Source organism: Bufo bufo, chromosome 3 (assembly GCF_905171765.1).
Source record: "Bufo bufo chromosome 3, aBufBuf1.1, whole genome shotgun sequence".
Lineage (NCBI taxonomy): Eukaryota > Metazoa > Chordata > Amphibia > Anura > Bufonidae > Bufo > Bufo bufo.
The window spans coordinates 424,261,806-424,281,694 of NC_053391.1; the positions used below are offsets into that span (position 1 = coordinate 424,261,806).

The 19,889-nt window shown below is 44.3% G+C and overlaps 1 protein-coding gene across 7 annotated transcripts in view; it reads right to left on the bottom strand.

The window, feature by feature from the left end:
- Positions 1–19,889, bottom strand: part of SENP7 (SUMO specific peptidase 7) — a 90,476-nt gene that overhangs the window by 64,986 nt on the left and 5,601 nt on the right. For 6 of the 7 annotated variants that reach the window (XM_040424968.1, XM_040424967.1, XM_040424969.1 and 3 more), the window contains 2 exons: positions 18,357–18,464; positions 6,987–7,081 (listed from right to left, as the gene is read on the bottom strand). In XM_040424968.1, coding sequence (XP_040280902.1) covers positions 6,987–7,081; positions 18,357–18,464 — 203 coding nt within the window. The remainder of the gene's footprint in view (positions 1–6,986; positions 7,082–18,356; positions 18,465–19,889) is intronic. The other variant, XM_040424971.1, reaches the window with a different exon arrangement.

Below are 19,889 nucleotides of genomic sequence, written 5' to 3' on the forward strand. Positions count from 1 at the left end.
GTAGATACCACACACAGACACTCAGATCCAATGAAGCGGACAGGTAAATTGACAGGTAACACTATAAAATGATGCACTTTATGTCATTACTATACTTTGCTTGCCTGCTCTAAAATATTGGTGGCCAAATCCCTACTAAGAGAATCTTGGTAAAAGGTTGTGAAGAAAAGTACTAAAACAGCAAGGCTAGGTATTGGGGAGCAGGTTTCCATGTTATAGGTACACCCCTATCCAGTGCAACACTGGATATATCTTCCAATACATCAGAAAGCCTGATGTGCATGGAACAAAAACAGGAAAGAAAGAAAACTGCGCTGAAGAGCTGTGGAAAGTCAGCCAAGCACAAAAGCCAGATAACGGATATCAAAGAATAGGACACCTGAAAAGGCATCCAATGATAAAGAACGTCTGACAATCCCCCACTAGCTTCCAGCACATAAGTGCAATATAATGTGGAGTTTTCACCCCACTTTCTTGCCCTGTAGTGCATAAGAAGCAGGTACAATAAAAAAGAAGCATACTAGCGGACTATGTCTCACAGTCTATGGATGAAGGGTGGATGCTAGAATTGAAGGTGGCAGTGGTCTATCAGCTTCTGAATAATCCCATATGCACAATCCCCATGTATGGGTCGGGCCAGAATAAGCTGCAGGAGCGTGTGCAAACAACGTAGGCATAATCATGGTAGTTTTCTTCACTATTCAAGCATAAAAAAACTACAGTCCCAAAACCTATAAGCTAAGACAACTTTCCTGAAAGCCTGGAGTTTTTTTAATTGCTGTACAAAATTTGCAAACAATATCACAAGTAATAACTGGTGACGTGGTACAGCGGAGAGCGGGCAACCGAAATAACAATGACTGTTAAAAGATAAAAAAACCGGGGAGCATATGGAGTTGCCACCTGTGGAAAGCTGGTAATTGGGAGCAAGATGAGGGTAGACCAGGAATTTTTTTGGGGGGGGCAAGGTGTAAAAGAAATGAGAATTTGCTACGTGATATGTTAAAATGCTTAATAAGACATTTAAAAAAAAATAAAAAATAAGTATAGAAAAACGTTCAGTAAGAATTTGCATCCCACCACGATCTCATGTGGAAAGATGGAAACGAAAAAAAGAATTATATTTTTGCAGCCTTTGGGGGGCGCTCTGAAAGTTTTCGTGGCCAAGCAGTACTTACTTCTCAAGGCATTAACAGAAAACACCAATACGGTGAATACCCTGACAGGAATTTCTAGGCACTGACTACCTAGGTTCTAAGGGTACTTTCACACTAGTGTTTTTTCTTTTCCAGGACTGAGTTTCGTAAAAAGGGCTCAATGCCGGAAAATAACTTGCAAAATCAGGCACATCCCCATGCATTCTGAATAAAGAGTTAGGCTACTTTCACACTTGCGGCAGGACGGATCCGACATGCTATTATCAAATAAGAAAAGGCTCCACCAGCAAACTACTGGAGCTCAGCCTTTCAGTTACCAGCTGAAAAAAAAGAGATCAAATCAATAGAAATATAGGCTGGCTCACAGTATTTTTGCATTAAAATTTTTATTAATACACTAAATTAAATGACTTGTACCATCATACAACATACATACATGCATACATGTGTAAATATAGGTATATAAGTGCGGAGCTCACGCACAATCCTATATAGCTGGAGTACTCCTAATAGGACCAAATGGCTAGAGTGAGGCTGCAAGAGATATTCAAATGAACCGCTTGTATGTCCAGGACATGGATGGCAAATTGCCAGGTGATTGAAACAAAAGTTCAAACAAAGATTACAAAATGTCCTTGCTGTATTCTCATCAAGAGAGGTTCTGCATTCACATAACCTGTAACAGATCTTAGCTGCAACTGTTAGGCAGTGCTCCACTTACTTTTTCGCTTGCGGAGCAAGATTTCAGACAAGCTCACTCAGCGTCTCACGTGTTCAGCCAGGTAATGAATCGCTGGGTTAGTGACGCAGGCGTCTGAAGCCGTCAGACCAACGGAAGCTGGTTGAGCTGAGCTGAGCTGGTGATTGCCTTAGCCTGTCAGGCCGGCAGCAGTAGATGTAACAAGGTTTTACCTTGAGTTGCGGCAATAGTGACACAGGTGTAGTCCACTTTTTGAGTAGTTAGTGAATGCAAACCTTTAAAGCGGTATGGGACGTCTTCGGATACTTTAAAAATCCTCAAAGAACTGGAAATTGAAGCAAAGTCCTCCTCTTGCAAAAAACCGCACCAACAGCCTTGGTCTCTATACACACTAGACGCGTTTCGGAAACAAGTTCCTTCCTCAGTAGATAATCATAGAATGCTGAATGTAGATACAAGTCATGACTTTAAATACCCTTTTTCAGGTTAATACAAAATGTGGGTCGGATTGTGGACTGGGCTAATTACACAGCCTCAATCCACACCTATACAACATAAGCAGTGATTGCTCACAGTTTCATTGCAACCTATAACTTCCTATCACACTATGAATATATATGCGCACAGTATATACTAAAAATATATAAACATAACCAAGAATAAATTATAACATATGCTGAATAGACTAAGTTGTAGTATTGAAAAGATTTAATAACAGATGCGGATCGAACTGCAAACTCAATTCATATCACAGCCCCTATTTCCACCATATATAAATGATCTGTAATCAATACTTTACAGCATATGTTTATAAATATTCAAAGTATGAACATTTATAACAATAAAATAAATAAAAGAAAAAAAACAAAAAAAAATTTTAAAATTTTTTTTCAAAAAAATGTTTCCAAAAATGTCCTTCCAAATTATTATTTTTTTTTCTTTTTTTCTCTTGAAATAGGTAACCCATGCTAAAGATGTCTAGATTGAGATATTTTTGTGGCTTTGGGAGAGAAGGGAAGGGATGCAGGAGGAGTCAGTGCGGTGATTAACAACCTGGCACCGACTCCCCATGTAAACCAACCCGTCTCCCCTAGAGAAACCCAAAAATCTCAATTTCCGAGTTGAGGCCCTGGGGCATCAGGGACCCAAACTCAAATATTTTCTTGGACTCTTGTCTAGACATTTTGGCCACAAAATCTCCTCCTCTCCAATCTTCTTTAACCGATTGGATAGCTGTGTATCTCACCTGCATGGTAAAGTTTAAAATGTTTGGATAAAGGATGCGTTTCAGATTGTTTTTTGATGTTATTTATATGTTCAGATATTCTAGTCTTAAATGTCCTTTTTGTACGGCCAATGTACTGTTTTGGGCATGGGCACTGAATAATATAAATTACTGCCTTACTATTGCATGACAATATTTCTTTGATTTCCCATTTAAAATTATTGGACGTTGACATTATCTGTTGTGTGTTTCTATTAAAATGTGTCTGTCTACAATTGAGACAGCAACCACATCTGTAGAAACCTTTTAAATTAGCCCATGGGGTTATCAATGATTTTGTCTGGTGTTTTCTTATAGTAGGAGCTACTTGAAGTCCCAAATTAGAGGCCCGAGTATACACTATTGGCGGATGTGCTGGAAGTATAGGGCCCAGAACCTTATCGTTTTTCAATAGGTGCCAATGGTTATGGACAATACTGCTCACCATCTTATGATCTTTATTATATGGTAGAATTATTTTAGCTGTAGTGTCTTGTTCTTGTAAAGTAGTCGGTACTTCTTTGGGCTTAAAAAATGAGGCTCTATCTAATTGTCTTACCCTTTGGATTGAATTCTCCAAAAGTTTATTGGGGTACTCTTTTGCTAAGAATTGAGCTTTCATATTTAGTGCCTCTGCCTCAAATTGTTCATCTGCCGTACAATTTCTTCGTAAGCGCCTAAATTGGCTAAAAGGGACATTTAAGAGCCACCTCGGAAGATGGCAACTTGTATTCAAAATGAAACTGTTTTTAGCTACATCTTTTTGATATGTGCTACAGGCAAAAGTTTCCTTTTTCTTTTCAATGTGTAGATCCAAAAAATCCACTGAACATGGGTCAATATTGGCTGTGAATTTCAAATTAAACTTGTTGGTGTTGATGTGGTCTATGAACTCCAACAATGATATATGGGATCCCTTCCAAATTAACAGGATGTCATCTATATAGCGCCGCCATAGGACCAGGTCCGCTCCAAGCTTTGGGGTAATGGTGTCTTGTTCCCAAGCTGCCATAAATAAATTGGCATAGCTCGGAGCGAACCTGGTACCCATGGCGGTGCCCGTAGTCTGTAGATAATAATTGGACCCAAATTGGAAATAATTATGATTAAGCACAAAATTGATGCCATCTAGTATAAATTGGAGTTGTTCAATTGCAAGGTTCCCCTTTTGAGACAGGATTTTGGACACTGCCTGTATACCCTGATTGTGATTGATGCTTGTATACAGAGAACTTACGTCCAATGTAGCAAGCATCCAGTCTGGGTGACAGTACATATTCTCCAACAGTGTCACTACTGTAGAGGTATCCCCAAGATACGAAGGAGTGTCTCTGACATAGGGTTGCAAAAACCTGTCCAGATATTGAGACAGGTTTGATGTTAGAGATCCTATGCCAGAGACAATTGGCCTTCCAGGAGGGTTGACCGAATCCTTATGTATCCTGGGGATACAATAAAAGATGGGTAATCTTTTCTGTGTACCCAAAATAAAATTACATTCAGTTTCATTTAAAATTCCTGTTTCTTTGGCTTGGTTGCACAACAGTGTTAATTGTTTGCAATATGTCATTAAGGGGTCCTCTTGCAATTGAATATAAGTTGTAATATCAGACAACTGCCTTGAACACTCTTTATTGTATTTTTCAGTGTCCAAGATCACAATCGCCCCTCCCTTGTCTGCTGGGCGTATTGTGATCTCTAGATCTTCCTGTAATTGCTTTATTGCCTGAATTTCTTGTTGGGAAAGGTTTCTATTTCCTTTTTGTTTTGGATTCAATTTTCTTATGTCTGCCTCAACAGCTCCTCTAAATGTAACCAGTTCCTTACTTAGTTCTTGTTTGGGATACATTCTAGATTTTAACCTTACATCAACATGTTGATATTTGGTGGACACTATTTCAGATTGGTAAAAATTGTTTTTCATAAAATATTTTTTACAGCATAATTTTTTAATATATTTTTCAATTCCAATATATGAATCGAATTTATTGAGATTGGCACTAGGGGCAAATTTTAACCCTTTTGACAATAATGATTTTTGGGAGGGGGTAAGTACTTTTATACTCAAATTAATTATATTGTCTCCTGTGACTTCACTATCTTTTGTTGTGGGCCTTCGTTTATTTCTACTTCTGCGTATTCTCTTTTGCGTGTGGTTGTGTTCAATTGTGTGAAAGGATTGTGTATTTGTGCTTGTGCTGTAAATATTTTTGGCCTCATGTTCAATGGTGAATCTATTTTGTGTGTTTCTATTATTGGTTCTCTGAGTGGTTCTAATGGTGGGTACAGTTCCTTGGATAGGGAAAATGACCAAGGAATTTTTGACTGAGGTGTCTGTTTCTCTATCATGTTCTTGTGATGTTGTGATTGTGAATAAGCCCCCTTCTGTTGTTGTCTTAGATGTTGGTAATTTTGTTTGGGTTTGTATTTCTGATATTCTTGTTTTTTTGATCTCGGACTTTTTACTAAAAAAGGCGATGTATTATAGGCTCCATTTTGTATTCCACCTATATCTGGTTTATTTTTATTTTTTGGGAAATTAGAATGATTTTTAGAGCTGTTTATACCAGGAATTGGAGCATCTTTTTCTCCTAATATTTGAGTACCAGTTTTTATATTGGCAGTTTTGTGAGCATTGCTCTGTTTTCTCGATGTTATTGCGAATTTTTTTATTTTTTTCTCAATAATTACTTGCTAAATTTTATCCAGTTTTATAAATAACTCATTTTGGAGTCTTAAATATTCATCATCTTTCCTAAATGTGTCCATAATTGCCCTTTTTTCATTTATTAATTGCTCTAACTCAATTATCAATTCCTCTCTTCTTTGTATTACTAGTTGTACTAGTGCAGTAGATTGGATTTTGAAAAAACATTCCCATTGGGAGTCAAATTTTTCCCCACATAAATCTGAAGCAGGAGATTTAAACAGAGTCAACCCTTGTGGGGTGATTCCTGCTTTGAGATATGTCTCATCCGTCCTGCGGCTATTTCACCGTGCCGCCGGACCGCCGCTCCGTCCCCATTGCTGTATTTTTAGTCCGGCGGCCTTTCGCCGTGCACCGCCGTGCTGCGCCGGAGCTCCGCCCCCGTCCCCATTATAGTCAATAGGGACGGAGCGGCGGTCCAGCGGCACGGCAAAATAGCCGCAGGACGGATCCGACATGGTGAACAGCATGTCGGATCCGTCCTGCCGCAAGTGTGAAAGTACCCTAATCCGTTCAGGATGCATCAGGATGTCTTCCGTTCAGTCATTTTGACTGATCAGGCAAAAGAGAAAACCGTAGCATGCTACGGTTTTATCTCCCACGAAAAAAACTGAAGACTTGACTGAATGCCGGATCCAGCATTTTTTTCCATAGGATTGTATTAGTGCCGGATTCGGCATTCAAAATAGGTGGAAAAAAAAATGCCGGATGACACTGGAAAGACGGGTCCGGCATTTTAAATGCATTTTTTTTTGACTGATCAGGCATTTTTAAGACTGATCAGGATCCTGATCAATCTTACTAATGCCATCAGTTGGCATACGTTTTGCCGGATCCGGCAGGCAGTTTCGGCGACGGAACTGCTTGCCGGATCACTTTGCCACAGTAGCAGCTAGACAGTAGAATCTGCATATGTGGACTGACCAGTGTGTTTCACATAGATGCCACACAAATGGGAATTAGGTGCAAGGAAAACCAGACATGGTACACCGGTAGTAAAAATATTACATTTTCACCAGTGTACTAATGCACATATATATGTGCTGTGAGTATGTGTGAAGCTGATTAAAATCGCCAAAGCACAAAATACAACAACCATCCGGTTAATTTTTTTCTATATAATTTTTAAAAATAAAAAAAACATAGAAGCAAAATTACCTCGTAAACTTGTAAGACCCTGATGATGAATAGTACGTATGGGCCTCTTTATTCCGTGGCACATTATAGGATTCATAAGACGAAGCATATGGTCTCTGAAAGGTAAAAACATGTCTTTGTACATATGAGTCAATACACAGAGGAGAAAACCAAATACAAAAAAAAAATTCCCATCTTGTCCAGGTATAATTGTGTATGGCCCACTGTCACGAGTTCCCTGACGTTTACAGCATTTCCTATGGGTAGCTTCTTCTTCCAAGTGACGGACAACTAGGTGCTATCAGTAACCTACATACTCATTATTCAGTAAAACACACCAATGGGAACACCCAGTTGTCACTGCAGTCACATAAATAATGTACCGACCGTGATCAAAGCAGGAGAGTAAGCAGAGACCTGAAGGGACCACCGCTGCAGGACTGAAAAGGGGAGTATAGATTTTTTTCCACATATCCGGCTCTTGACTAATTCCTGTAAAGGTGTGACTTTGAGCAAGCCACAATGATTTGTGAATAAATTATTAAAATCCCTCATACCACTAGTTATCTATACCAAACATTTATATGCTGCCAGTACAATGCTAGATTAACCAGCTCAAGACCAGGCCCTTTACCCCCCTTCCTGACCACACACATTTTCCATTTTTTAGTACATGCGTCTTTGAAAGCCTTAAAGGGGTTGTCTGGGTTCAAAGCTGAATCCGGACATAAGCTCCCCTTCACACTCGCATTTTGGCTTTCCATTTTTAAGATCCGTTCAGGGCTCTTACAAGCGGTCCAAGACAGATCAGTTTGCATTCTAATGCATTCTGAATGGAAAAGGATCCGCTCAGAATGCATCAGTTCAGTCTCCATTCCGCTTTGGAGACAGACACCAAAACGCTGCTTGCAGCGTTTTGGTGTCCGTCTGATGAAACTGAGCCAAACGAATCCATCCTGGCACACAATGTAAGTCAATGGGGACGGATCCGTTTTCACTGACACAATCTGGCACAATAGAAAACGGATCCGTCCTCCATTGACTTTCAATGTTGTTCAAGACGGATCCGTCTTGGCTATGTTATAGATAATACAAACAGATCCGTTCTGAACGGATGCAGACGGTCGTATTATCTAAACGGATCCGTCCATGACGGATCCGCACAAAACGCGAGTGTAAAAGAAGCCTAACCTGTATCAGTGGAGAACCAGAGCATTTATATCTCTGATGCAGAGAGCAAGGACTGTTTGTTTACTGCCGGTGATGTACCTAGCTTTTTTTCAGTATGCAAGGCGGAACGCCTTTATTCTCATTAAAAAGGTACATGATGTAAACTGTAGTGAAGGTAATCTTCGTACCGGTGACTGTATTTGTGAGTTATCCCCTCCCTTCTGAGCCTCAGCTATATGTAACTAACACTGATCTCCTACTGACAAAGTAAGTAAGGCTACTTTCACACTGGCGTTTCTGGGTCCGCTTGTGAGTTCCGTTTCAGGGCTCTCACAAGCGGCCCAAAACGGATCAGTTCAGCCCCAATGCATTCTGAATGGATAAGGATCCGTTCAAAATGAATCAATTTGGCTGCATTTGGTCTCCGTTGCGTTTTTTAGACGGTCACTATAACGCAGCTTGCAGCGTTTTGGTGACCGTCTGACTATGCGGAGCCTAACGGATCCGTCTAGACTTACAATAGGGACGAATCCGTTTTTAACTGACACAATATGGTGCAGTTGAAAACGGATCCGTCCCCCATTAACTTTCAATGTAAGTCAAGACGGATCCGTTTTGACTTAGACTTTTTTTTAATGAATAATGTAAACGGATCAGTTATTGACGGATACAAGCGTTTGCATTATTCGTGTGGATCCGTCTGTGCATCTACAAGACGGATCCGCACAAAACGCGAGTGTGAAAGTAGCCTTAATTCTCTATTTATTCCTATGAGACTGACATTGAGGCTCCTGTAGGAATACATAATGAATCTGGCTTACTGTCCACACACAAGATGTTGTGTTATTTGGAGAGTCAGCGTGCTGTCACATGACATATCTGAGGATCAGAAGGGAGGTTGACTCTCACAAATATGTCACTGGTAAGAAGATTACCTTCACTACAGTTTACATCATGTACCTTTCTAACAGTGCAGAGAATAACTAAATTTTTGTACTTACCGTAAAATCTGTTTCTCTGCCGTTCATGGGGGGGGGGGGGGGACAGGCTTGACCTTGGGTATAGCTGTTGCCGCTAGGAGGCGGACACTAAGCACACAAAGTGTAAGCTCTTCGCCTTCAGCTATACCCTTTATACAGGGACTAAGCTAAATCAGTTAGTGCAAAAGCAGTAGGAGAAGCAACACAAAAAAAAAAAAAAAAATCACACTATGTACAAACCCAGAACACACAGGCCCGAAAAGGCCCCTAAACAAAAGAATGGGTGGGAGCTGTCTCCCCCCCCCCCAATGAACGGAAGAGAAACAGATTTTACAGCAAGTACAAAAATCTAGTTTTCTCATCCGTATCATTGAGGGACACAAGCTTGACCATGTGACGTTACAGAGCAGTCCCAAAGGGTGGGCATAACAAGCAACACTCCCATCAGAAAACCGCCGTCTGCAAAACTCTACGCCCCAGAGAAGCGTCAGCAGACGCAAAGGTGTGCACCCTAGAAAAATTGGAAAAAGTATGCAAAGATGATCAGGTAGCCGCCTTGCACACCTGAAGGGCAGAAGCCCCATGATGCACAGCCCACGAAGCCCCCACTGCCCGAGCTGAATGAGCAGTCACCCGGAAGGGTGGGGCCCGGCCATTAACGCAGTACGCTTCCACAATGGCCAAACAAATCCATCGGGAAATGGAAGTCTTCGACGCTGCCAGCCCTCGTCTCGGCCCCTCTGGAATCACGAACAGGGAATCCGTCCGCCGGAAACATGACGTCTTGGACAGATAGACTTGAACGACTCTTACCAAATCCAGGGTATGGAGCGACTGCTCCCGAGGATGGGACGGGCCCAGACAAAATGAAGGGAGAATAATCTTATTTAGATGGAATACCGACACCACCTTCGGCAGGAAGGACTGCACAGAGCGAAGGACCACCTTGTCCTGATGGAGGATCAGGAAAGGCGACCGACTTGAAAGCACTGCGAGTTCAGACACCCTACGGATGGACGTGATCGCCACCAAAAACGCCACCTTGTAAGACCAGAAGTGAAGTGACACCTACTGCAAAGGTTCAAATGGAGAAGACTGGAGAGTGTCGAATACTAGATTAAGATCCCAAGGATCCAACGGAGGACGGAAAGGGGGAGCAGCATGCGCCACCCCCTGCAGAAAAGTCCAAACCGCCGCAAGTGAAGAAAAATTCTGCTGAAAAAGAACGGAGAGAGCCGACACCTGCCCTTTGAGGGAGCTGAGAGCCAGCCCCAAGTCTATGCCCGACTGCAGGAAAGCCAAGAGTCGCGGTAAAGAGAACCGAACAGGAGGCAGCTGATGCCGCTCGCACCAACTAAAGTAGGTCCTCCAGGTCCGGTGGTAGATTCTGGAAGACAGCGGCTTCCTGGCCCGAATCCTGGTCTGGACCACCGCACCTGAAAGACCCTGAACCTTCAGTACGGCGGCTTTAACAGCCATGCCGTTAAATGTAACGACCCCTGCGACAGAAGGTCCTCCTGAAGAGGAAGACGCCAGGGTTCGTCGGCGAGAAGGGCGACTTGAGACGCGTGCCACACCCATAAACCGACTCCACGGAATCACCAGTGCATCGCACGGCAGGGCCATGGGGTCCCAGGACCGCGCGACAAAGTCCTCAACCTTGTTGTTGAAGCGGGAGGCCATGAGATCCACATCCGGTCGCCCCCACCGCTCGCAAATGGCTCGAAAGACCTGCGGGTGAAGAGTCCATTTGCCAGATCGAGATGCTCCTGGCTGAAGAAGTCTGCGATCCAATTGTCGACGGCGGGGATGTGAACTGCCGATAGTGCCGGAACATGTTTCTCCGCCTAGCTGAGATTTAGCTCCGTCTCCGCCATGGCTGCCGGGCTCTGGGTGCCGCCCTGGTGATTGAGGTACGCCACCGTCGTGGAGTTGTCGGACTGAACCCGAACCGGACAACCCCTGTCGCAGAGAGAGCCAAAACGCTCTCAACTCCAGAATATTGATTGGAAGGGAGCGTTCCTCGCGTGACCATACTCCTTGAACAGAGAGATTTTCCAACACACAGAATCTGCGGCTGAAGGAGAGGTCAGAGGAGACGACCAAATAAACGAGAAGGAGGGGATGACTTGAATTCCAGATTGTAGCCCTCTGCAATGACCTCCCTCACCCACGCGTCCGAGATGTGAGCCAGCCAGACATGCCAAAACAAATGAAGACGGCCGCCAACCCGAGAGGAGGGCACCGGGAGCTGCCCGTAGCGGAGTTCTTAGGATTAAAGGACTTGGAGCCCTGTTGACGGGAAGGCCAAGGCCTGAGGGAAGGTTTGCGTGAAAAACTCAGAGAGAGGGGCAAAAAAAACGGAATTAGACTTACCGGTAATTCAGTTTCCATGAAATCACCATGACGGCCACAAGGAGATTGACCCATGACCTCTGTGGGGGCAGGAAACAGAGAAGAGGTTAAATTGCCCCCTCCCACCACCACACCTCAGTGTTCCAAAGATATCAAGTGCCAGAAGTGTATTAGTATTTCCCAGTATTACATCATACCAGAAAAATACCGGTGAAAAAACTTCAAACAAAAGAAAGGGAGGGAATATATGGGCAGTCATGGTGATTTCATGGAAACTGAATTACCAGTAAGTCTAATACCGGTTTTCCCATATCATCACCATGACGGCCACAAGGAGAGTTATAAAATTACTTCTTATGGGGGGGGGGGGGGGGGGGGGGGGGGCAACTGCTTGAAGAACTTTCTGACCAAAGGAGAGGCCAGAGGTTCCAGATAAATCTAAGCGGTAATGTTTCACAAATGTGTGAATACTAGACCAGGAGGCAGCCCTGCATATATCATCCAGGGAGGCCCCTGCTCTTTCAGCAAAAGTAGTGGAGACAGCTCTGGTAGAATGTGCCCTAATATTGCAAGGAGGATCCAGATTTAGATTCTTATAGCATAGGGTAATGGTGTCCTTTATCCATCTTGCAATGGAGGATTTTGAGACCCTGGATCCCTTATTTTTTCCAGCAAATTGGACAAGCAGGGAGTCAGACTTCCTGAAGTCCTTAGTGGCTTCTAAGTATCTAAGGACTGTACGCCTAACATCAAGGGAATGAAATTTCTCCTCCTCCTGATCCTTAGGATTGTTGAAGAAAGATGGAAGGAAGATCTCTTGGCCTCTGTTGCGGTCTGAGGCTACCTTTGGCAGGAAACCTGGGTCTAATTTAAGCACAATCTTATCATCAGTGATGGCAAGGTATGGTTCACGAATAGAGAGAGCCTGAATCTCTCCTAATCTCTTAGCAGAAGTAATTGCTATAAGGAAAGCGGTCTTGAATGAAGCTATTTAATTGAACAGTTCTCCAACGGCTCAAACGGGGAACACATAAGGTTATTGAGTACTAGATTTAAGTCTCAGGTCGGGGTGCGGGATCTTAAGGTGGGTCTAAGTCTACGGGCAGCTCTTATAAATCGTTTAATCCATCTATGGTCTGCCAGGTCAGCATCAAAGAAGGCGCTTAATGCAGAAATTTGAACCTTTAAGGTAGATGGAGAGAGGCCTATATCCAGACCCCTTTGTAGAAATTCCAGAATCTTTTGAATGTTAGGCCCTTCAAGATTTAGACTGAGAAGGGTCGAACAATAATCGATTTTTAAATTCCTTGGATACTCCAAGTCGTTTTTCTGGTTCTGACCACTCCTCCAAAATCATCTCTCTTATATGTTCGTTTATGGGGAAGACCTTGGATTTCTTCACTCTAAGTCCCCCGAACATTTCATCCTGAATGGATAGAGACCTAGGGGCCTCTTCAATCCCCATTGTCGCTCTGACCGCTTTTAATAAGTCACCCATTTCTTCTGAGGAAAAATAAAATTTTCTATTACTTTCACAGATTTCTCCTTCAGAGAGAGAGAGATCATCCTCCCATTGCATGGAAGTAGAAGCTTTGTCATCAGCGTCATCAGATCCCGAGGTAATGATCTTAGAACGCGGACGTTTGCGAGAGGGCTCGCCCTGGGAATCAGATGAAGCAGCTTTAGCGGCCCTAAGTTCTTCCTGAAGCACAGATCTTTTTTAACCTTTTTTTGAGCCTCCTTAGCCTGAAAATAAATAAATATGGAATAGAGGCATCAGAAAATATGCCTAGCAGAAAATTCAATACTATCAACAAGCGGACCCCCAGAGGGATACTTATAGGAGGCAGAGAGGGAGCATCAGGCTCCATAACAGTTTGTAATTCGGGACCTGACATATTCTGGAAGTAAAACCGCATACACAGTACTCACAGACCTCAGATCAGCGTGCCAAACCGCTCTGCCTTCTGCGCTTTACTTCCGGGTTGCGTCACATGACCGAACCAGGAAGTGACGTCACAGACGTCGGCGTGCGCACACGCCGGCCACTACACAGCCCGACCCACTGGGGAGGAGGAGGAAGTTTGCGGCCCGGGAGCAGGCTCCAGACCAGCCAGAGTGAGCCCTCCCGATACCCCCCAGCCCAGCATCAGCACGCGGCCGCCGGCGGACTGGGGGAGCTCCGATGAGCTTCAGGTAAACCAGGAGACCGTCCTCGGACCTTCCTGGAGAAGAGAAAAATAAGAAAGGGTGTAGGAAACCAATTTCCCCATCTTCATCTCCCTGCCCGTCCGCAGGGAGACTCTTCTCTGACCCTGGCCACAGTGGGGACAGGAACACTGAGGTGTGGTGGTGGGAGGGGGCAATTTAACCTCTTCTCTGTTTCCTGCCCCCACAGAGGTCATGGGTCAATCTCCTTGTGGCCGTCATGGTGATGATATGGGAAAAAGGCTTCAGTTTTTTGACCTACTAGACCGCCCCCTGTTCTGTGGTAAATGCATGCTCTTACCACCTGTAGTGTCTGAAATGATCTCGTCCAGGCGTTTACCAAAAAGTCTGCTGCCGGTAAAGGGGAGGGCCGTCAGGTTCGCTTTGAAGCATTATCTGCCGCCCAGCAGGAGAGCCAACAGGGCTGACAAACGAGCCATAAGCCTGGCTGCGTGTAAAGATGCTTCACTAATATACGCACTGGCATGAGAGAGATGCAGGGCCATATCTGCAAGTTCCCCCGTGGGGACTCCCGAGTCGAGATCCTGACGTAAATTACTTGACCACTCCGCTATAGCCTTGCTCACCCATGTAGAGGCAAATACCGGCTGCAGCGCTGTGCCCACTGCCTCAAAGGCAGATTTTGCAAACGCTTCCAGCTTCTTATCTCTGACATCAGAGAAAGAAGCCCCATCCGCCATTGGCAAGGTAGTATGTTTAGCCAAGCGGGAAATCGGCGGGTCCAATATAGGCGACGACCATTTTTTGTCAAATCCTCCGAAAAAGGATAAAGGTCATCCTCGGAAAGAGAGGAATCAAATCCTGGTGGTTGGGGAAACACTTGTGCGAGCGACGGGACCTTCTAAAGGAAAAACCCAAGCTGGCAGACAACGGTGCGGGATCCTCAACATGCAACGTCTCGATAACTGCCGTAATAAGATTGTCCACCATGGAGGACAGTTTGGACGACTGACCCTCCGGCGAGACAACATCCTCATCTGACCCCCCCTCAGAATATGCCTCTTCCACTGAGGACACATCGGAGTGAGACTCTCTAGCAGGAGGAGGAGAGGCCGAGGAAACGGGAGACAGACAACCTTTTGGGGGAGGATGTTCTGGCCCATTTTGCGAGACGGCCGTGATGGGCATGCGCCTTATGATCCCCAGAGTCGGACCGGTCAGAGGACTGCCTTGCCCACAAAGCCGCAATATTTCCACAATGACCTTGTTGGTATTGGAGACATCCTATACCACCCTAGACAGGGAACGCGCCCATTCCGGTTCTACCATAGGCTGGGCAGCAGGAACCATCGGGGCCGAGCCACTTGATGGCGGAGCCGCACAAGCAGAGCAGAAGGAGTCTGACTGAGGAGATGGAAATTTTGCGCGACACGACACACAGGCAAAATGACGCACCAAAGGAACCGCCTGCTTTGGGACCTGGGCTTAGACATAGTGACAACCCTGGCGCCTAAGCGAGGAAGAGGGGAAGGTTAGGCCATGTAAGAAGGGACAAACAACACTTACCCAGCCTGTGTCCCTCCAAGCAGCAAGACCAGCGTCAGCGTCCCATCAGGTGCTTTAAATTGCATAAGTGAGCGGAGCCTACTCTCCCTCTGCTCTGCTGCCCGCCCCCCTGCCCACTTGCCACCAGTATCCCCGGCTGAACCAAGACGCCAGCGGAGGAAAATAAACCACAGGGCCGCGGTAGGCCGCACAGCAATGTCCCCGGAACCGAGCCCATGCGCCGATCAGGAAGCACATGCTTCCAAACCCATAGGAGGATAACTCCACCCCCTCCACAATCACAGGTGCATCATCACTGAACGGTGCCCTGGACGCAGCTGAGATGAGCTGTGGTGTGCCCCTTGCTGGCACTGGAAAACTGATGCCCCCAGGAGCAAGTACCAACCCCATATTACAGGGCGACTGGTCCGTCACCCTGCATACCCCCCCCCCCCTCCAGCAGCGACCTCCTGGAGGGTCCCAGCAGCCCCGAGCACTTTGGGGCAATTTCCTTTCTCTCTTTTTTTTTTATTTATTTTTTTATACCTGTCCAGCGTCTTCTGTCCCCCTGGCTCCAGCCAGATCACAACCTTCGGTGTGCGGCCCCTTGGGAAGGTACGCTACACCGGGACAGAGTGGACTTGCGTTGGACGGCCGTGGCGATCCGAACACTGGCGGGATACAGAGGTTTTTACCAGAACCTCTGGTCCTCCTTTGCTTCTGGAGAACGGGAAGGAGCAAGGTGCTTGGGGGACCCCCTGGTCTCCCGTTCCTGGGTGGGAGTGCAGGCCTCCTAGTGGCAACAGCTATACCCATGGTCAAGCCTGTGTCCCCCAATGATACAGATGAGAAAACTAATTTTTAACTGCTTCTTTAACTTTTTTTCCCCATTCGGTTATGTAAATAATTTATGTGCCTTTTTTCGTTCATTTCTGGGGTTTTATTTTATGTCATTTTTATTTTAGTATTTTTGTTTTTATTTTTTAAATCCCAAAAAAAAAAAAAAAAAAGGGGGAGGACTATTTTTCACATTTTCTCTTTGTTAATAGCACAGAGTGGAACTACAGTATTTATGTTAATTACATCTCCTTTCCATAACTGTTGTTTTGATATATTGGATGCACTGGTTATGGTTGAGGGGAAAAAACAAAAGAAAAGAAAAAAGGAACCTGTATACGGCGCCAAATCCCTCAGAGGTAGTCAGCTGCTTATTTTAGAATGGTAGAACAGGGGGTAATGGAGTGCCAAAACCAGCCGTTGTCTCATTCACTATTGAAAAATCCCAGATGCTTGTGCAACCCAGCAGGGTTACTTTTAGGATTAAATAGTGATGGTGAATTGAAGATGGTATATTAGAAATACTATATTAAAAGTAGTATATTAAAAATAGTATAATAAAAAAGCCCCAGTGGGAACAGAATATATTTTTCAATCAAGGTATTCCCTCTAGAAAATAATTTTCCAAAATGCAATATTAGAAATGGAAATTTTCAAGTAAAAAAACTTTAAAGTAAGAAAACTCACTTCACCCAGGAGGGGCAGGGTGGGATAAAGCACATAACACCCACTCTGCTTCCTCCTGCGCCTGGGTCGCCTAAAAGATCGTCTGGAAATAAACGGCAGTCACAGCTGGAACGTCTGGTAAATTTCCTCTTTATTAGCACAGGGTGGGGTAAAGGTAAAAGTGGGCTCAACGCGTTTCGGGGTCACCAAGGATCCCCTTCATCAGGAGCATGCTCATGCTCCTGATGAAGGGGATATAAAGAGGAAATTTACCAGACGTTCCAGCTGTGACTGCCGTTTATTTCCAGACGATCTTTTAGGCGACCCAGGCGCAGGAGGAAGCAGAGTGGGTGTTATGTGCTTTATCCCACCCTGCCCCTCCTGGGTGAAGTGAGTTTTCTTACTTTAAAGTTTTTTTACTTGAAAATTTCCATTTCTAATATTGCATTTTGGAAAATTATTTTCTAGAGGGAATACCTTGATTGAAAAATATATTCTGTTCCCACTGGGGCTTTTTTATTATACTATTTTTAATATACTACTTTTAATATAGTATTTCTAATATACCATCTTCAATTCACCATCACTATTTAATCCTAAAAGTAACCCTGCTGGGTTGCACAAGCATCTGGGATTTTTCAATAGTGAATGAGACAACGGCTGGTTTTGGCACTCCATTACCCCCTGTTCTACCATTCTAAAATAAGCAGCTGACTACCTCTGAGGGATTTGGCGCCGTATACAGGTTCCTTTTTTCTTTTCTTTTGTTTTTTCCTTCATGCACCATGTCCACTTTAGATTAATTCTATCTGGACATTACACCTGTGGCAGCCTTTAACATCCTACACACAAACAAATATATTAATAAATATATACAAAAAAGTACAACAACAATAACAAATATCAAAAAGTATTTATCCGAAATATATTTTGGACCCTAGATACATCATATCACCACCTAACGGTCCGTTCCTCTTGGCGCCCTGCCTGGATATCCCAGACTCTCTAGACGCCAGGGAGTCTGTGACTAATCCCCTCTTCTTTTTTCCCTATATCTCTGTCTTATGGTTGAGGGGGGCAGGGCTAGGAACTGTGGTGGCTTTTTATTAAATCGTTTTTTTCTTTTATTTTGTATTTTTATTTTTACACTTTGTGCCCCTCATAAGATCATACAACACCCTCAGGGGGTATTAATCATTATTTTTTTTTTAATGGCTGATTTCTCCTGTAACTAGGGCTGACATATTAGCCCCAGTTACATCAGGAATGTAGCCCCCCAAAGAGGAGGTCCAGGGCTGTACAACCTCACACTAAACTGTCTGGGTCTGCTAAGACCCAGTGGTTCACCCAGACATCCGGCCCTAGCAATCATATAACTATTGGGACCGGAGGAAAAAGTGACATAGATGCTTCCTGATCTCTATTCTATATTCATGATCTCATTGAGTGTTGTGTATAGAGCAATGGGGAAGGCAGGGACGACAAGAAACCATCCCTTCCTTCTCTGCTGACAGAGACGCTCCTGCAGCTGCGATCTCTGCAAGTACACTTAGTAATGTCCATGCAGAGGTAAATGCCATCCACCGGAAGTATATAGAAAATGGGCAGTTGACAGGCAGTTAATCTTCTTCACCTCTCACTATTACAGTTGCATACAATTAAACTTTACCTTCCGAATAGTGACATTTCCAAAATCACGATTGGCGAGCCTAGTTAAAGGTGAACTTGTTTCAAAGTCTTCACACCAATCATCAGGCTTCTTTTTTGGAATTTTAAACTAAGAAAATAAAAATACAACATGTTAAAAACAGTCTTAAAGAGGTTGTTCGGGCTTTTCATTGCTGACTTACCCTCAGGATAGGTCATCAATATCAGATCGGAGGAGGTGCTGGGTGTGGGAGCTGTATGAAGAGAAGGCACACACGTGTCGTCTCCCTTCTCTCTTCCTGCTCGCTGATGTTGTCTATGGAAAAGATCATAGACAGAAGCAGAGGACAGGAAGAGAGAAGGGAGACGACACACTGCACGTGCCGTCTCCACATAGAGCTGATCGGCGGGGTGTCGGACCCCAGCCGATCTGATATTGATGACCTATCCTGAGGACAAGTCATCAATATGAAAATCCCAGACAACCCCTTTAAATTCTAATTATTCTGGAGTGTAAGACTCCTTAAAATCCTTTATAATGGATAAAGCGGCAATGTTTCTAAATAACATCATCCCCTGCAACATACAGCCCCATGTAAATAACATCATCCCCTGCAACATACAGCCCCATGTAAATAACATCATCCCCTGCAACATACAGCCCCATGTAAATAACATCATCCCCTGCAACATACAGCCCCATGTAAATAACATCATCCCCTGCAACATACAGCCCCATGTAAATAACATCATCCCCTGCAACATACAGCCCCATGTAAATAACATCATCCCCTGCAACATACAGCCCCATGTAAATAACATCATCCCCTGCAACATACAGCCCCATGTAAATAACATCATCCCCTGCAACATACAGCCCCATGTAAATAACATCATCCCCTGCAACATACAGCCCCATGTAAATAACATCATCCCCTGCAACATACAGCCCCATGTAAATAACATCATCCCCTGCAACATACAGCCCCATGTAAATAACATCATCCCCTCCAACATACAGCTCCATGTAAATAACATCATCTCCTCCAATATACAGTCCCATGTAAATAACATCATCCCCTCCAACATACACTTTACTGTACTGTACTTTATCACTTGGCTATAATTGCCTGCATTTACTGAAGACCCCTCCCAGGGACAAATTAACCCTAGCCACTCCAGGCCAGGGGTTTGGAAATGTTAGAGCTTTGTTATTGGATGTTTCAGGCACTAGCAGTATTGTTATGCTGCCCGTGCCCTTAACAGCGTGCAGTGCAATCGGTAACAGCGGTTCGTGGATCTTCACTCTCTACCAGTGCAGTCACATTGTAGTGAAGGCCTGGTGAGGCAAAATCATGCATGCTGCCTGCATTTCTGGTCCTTGAGCTAAGGATCAGACCAGAGGGGGTCTGACTATTGCACCCCCACTGATCAGCTGTTTGAAGGGGCTGTTGCACTTGTGTGATCACCATGGCCTCTTCACAGTTTACATCAGTCCATCTGCCTGTCTCTTTATTAGCGGTGGTACAGGATATTGCAGCTTCATTCAAATTAA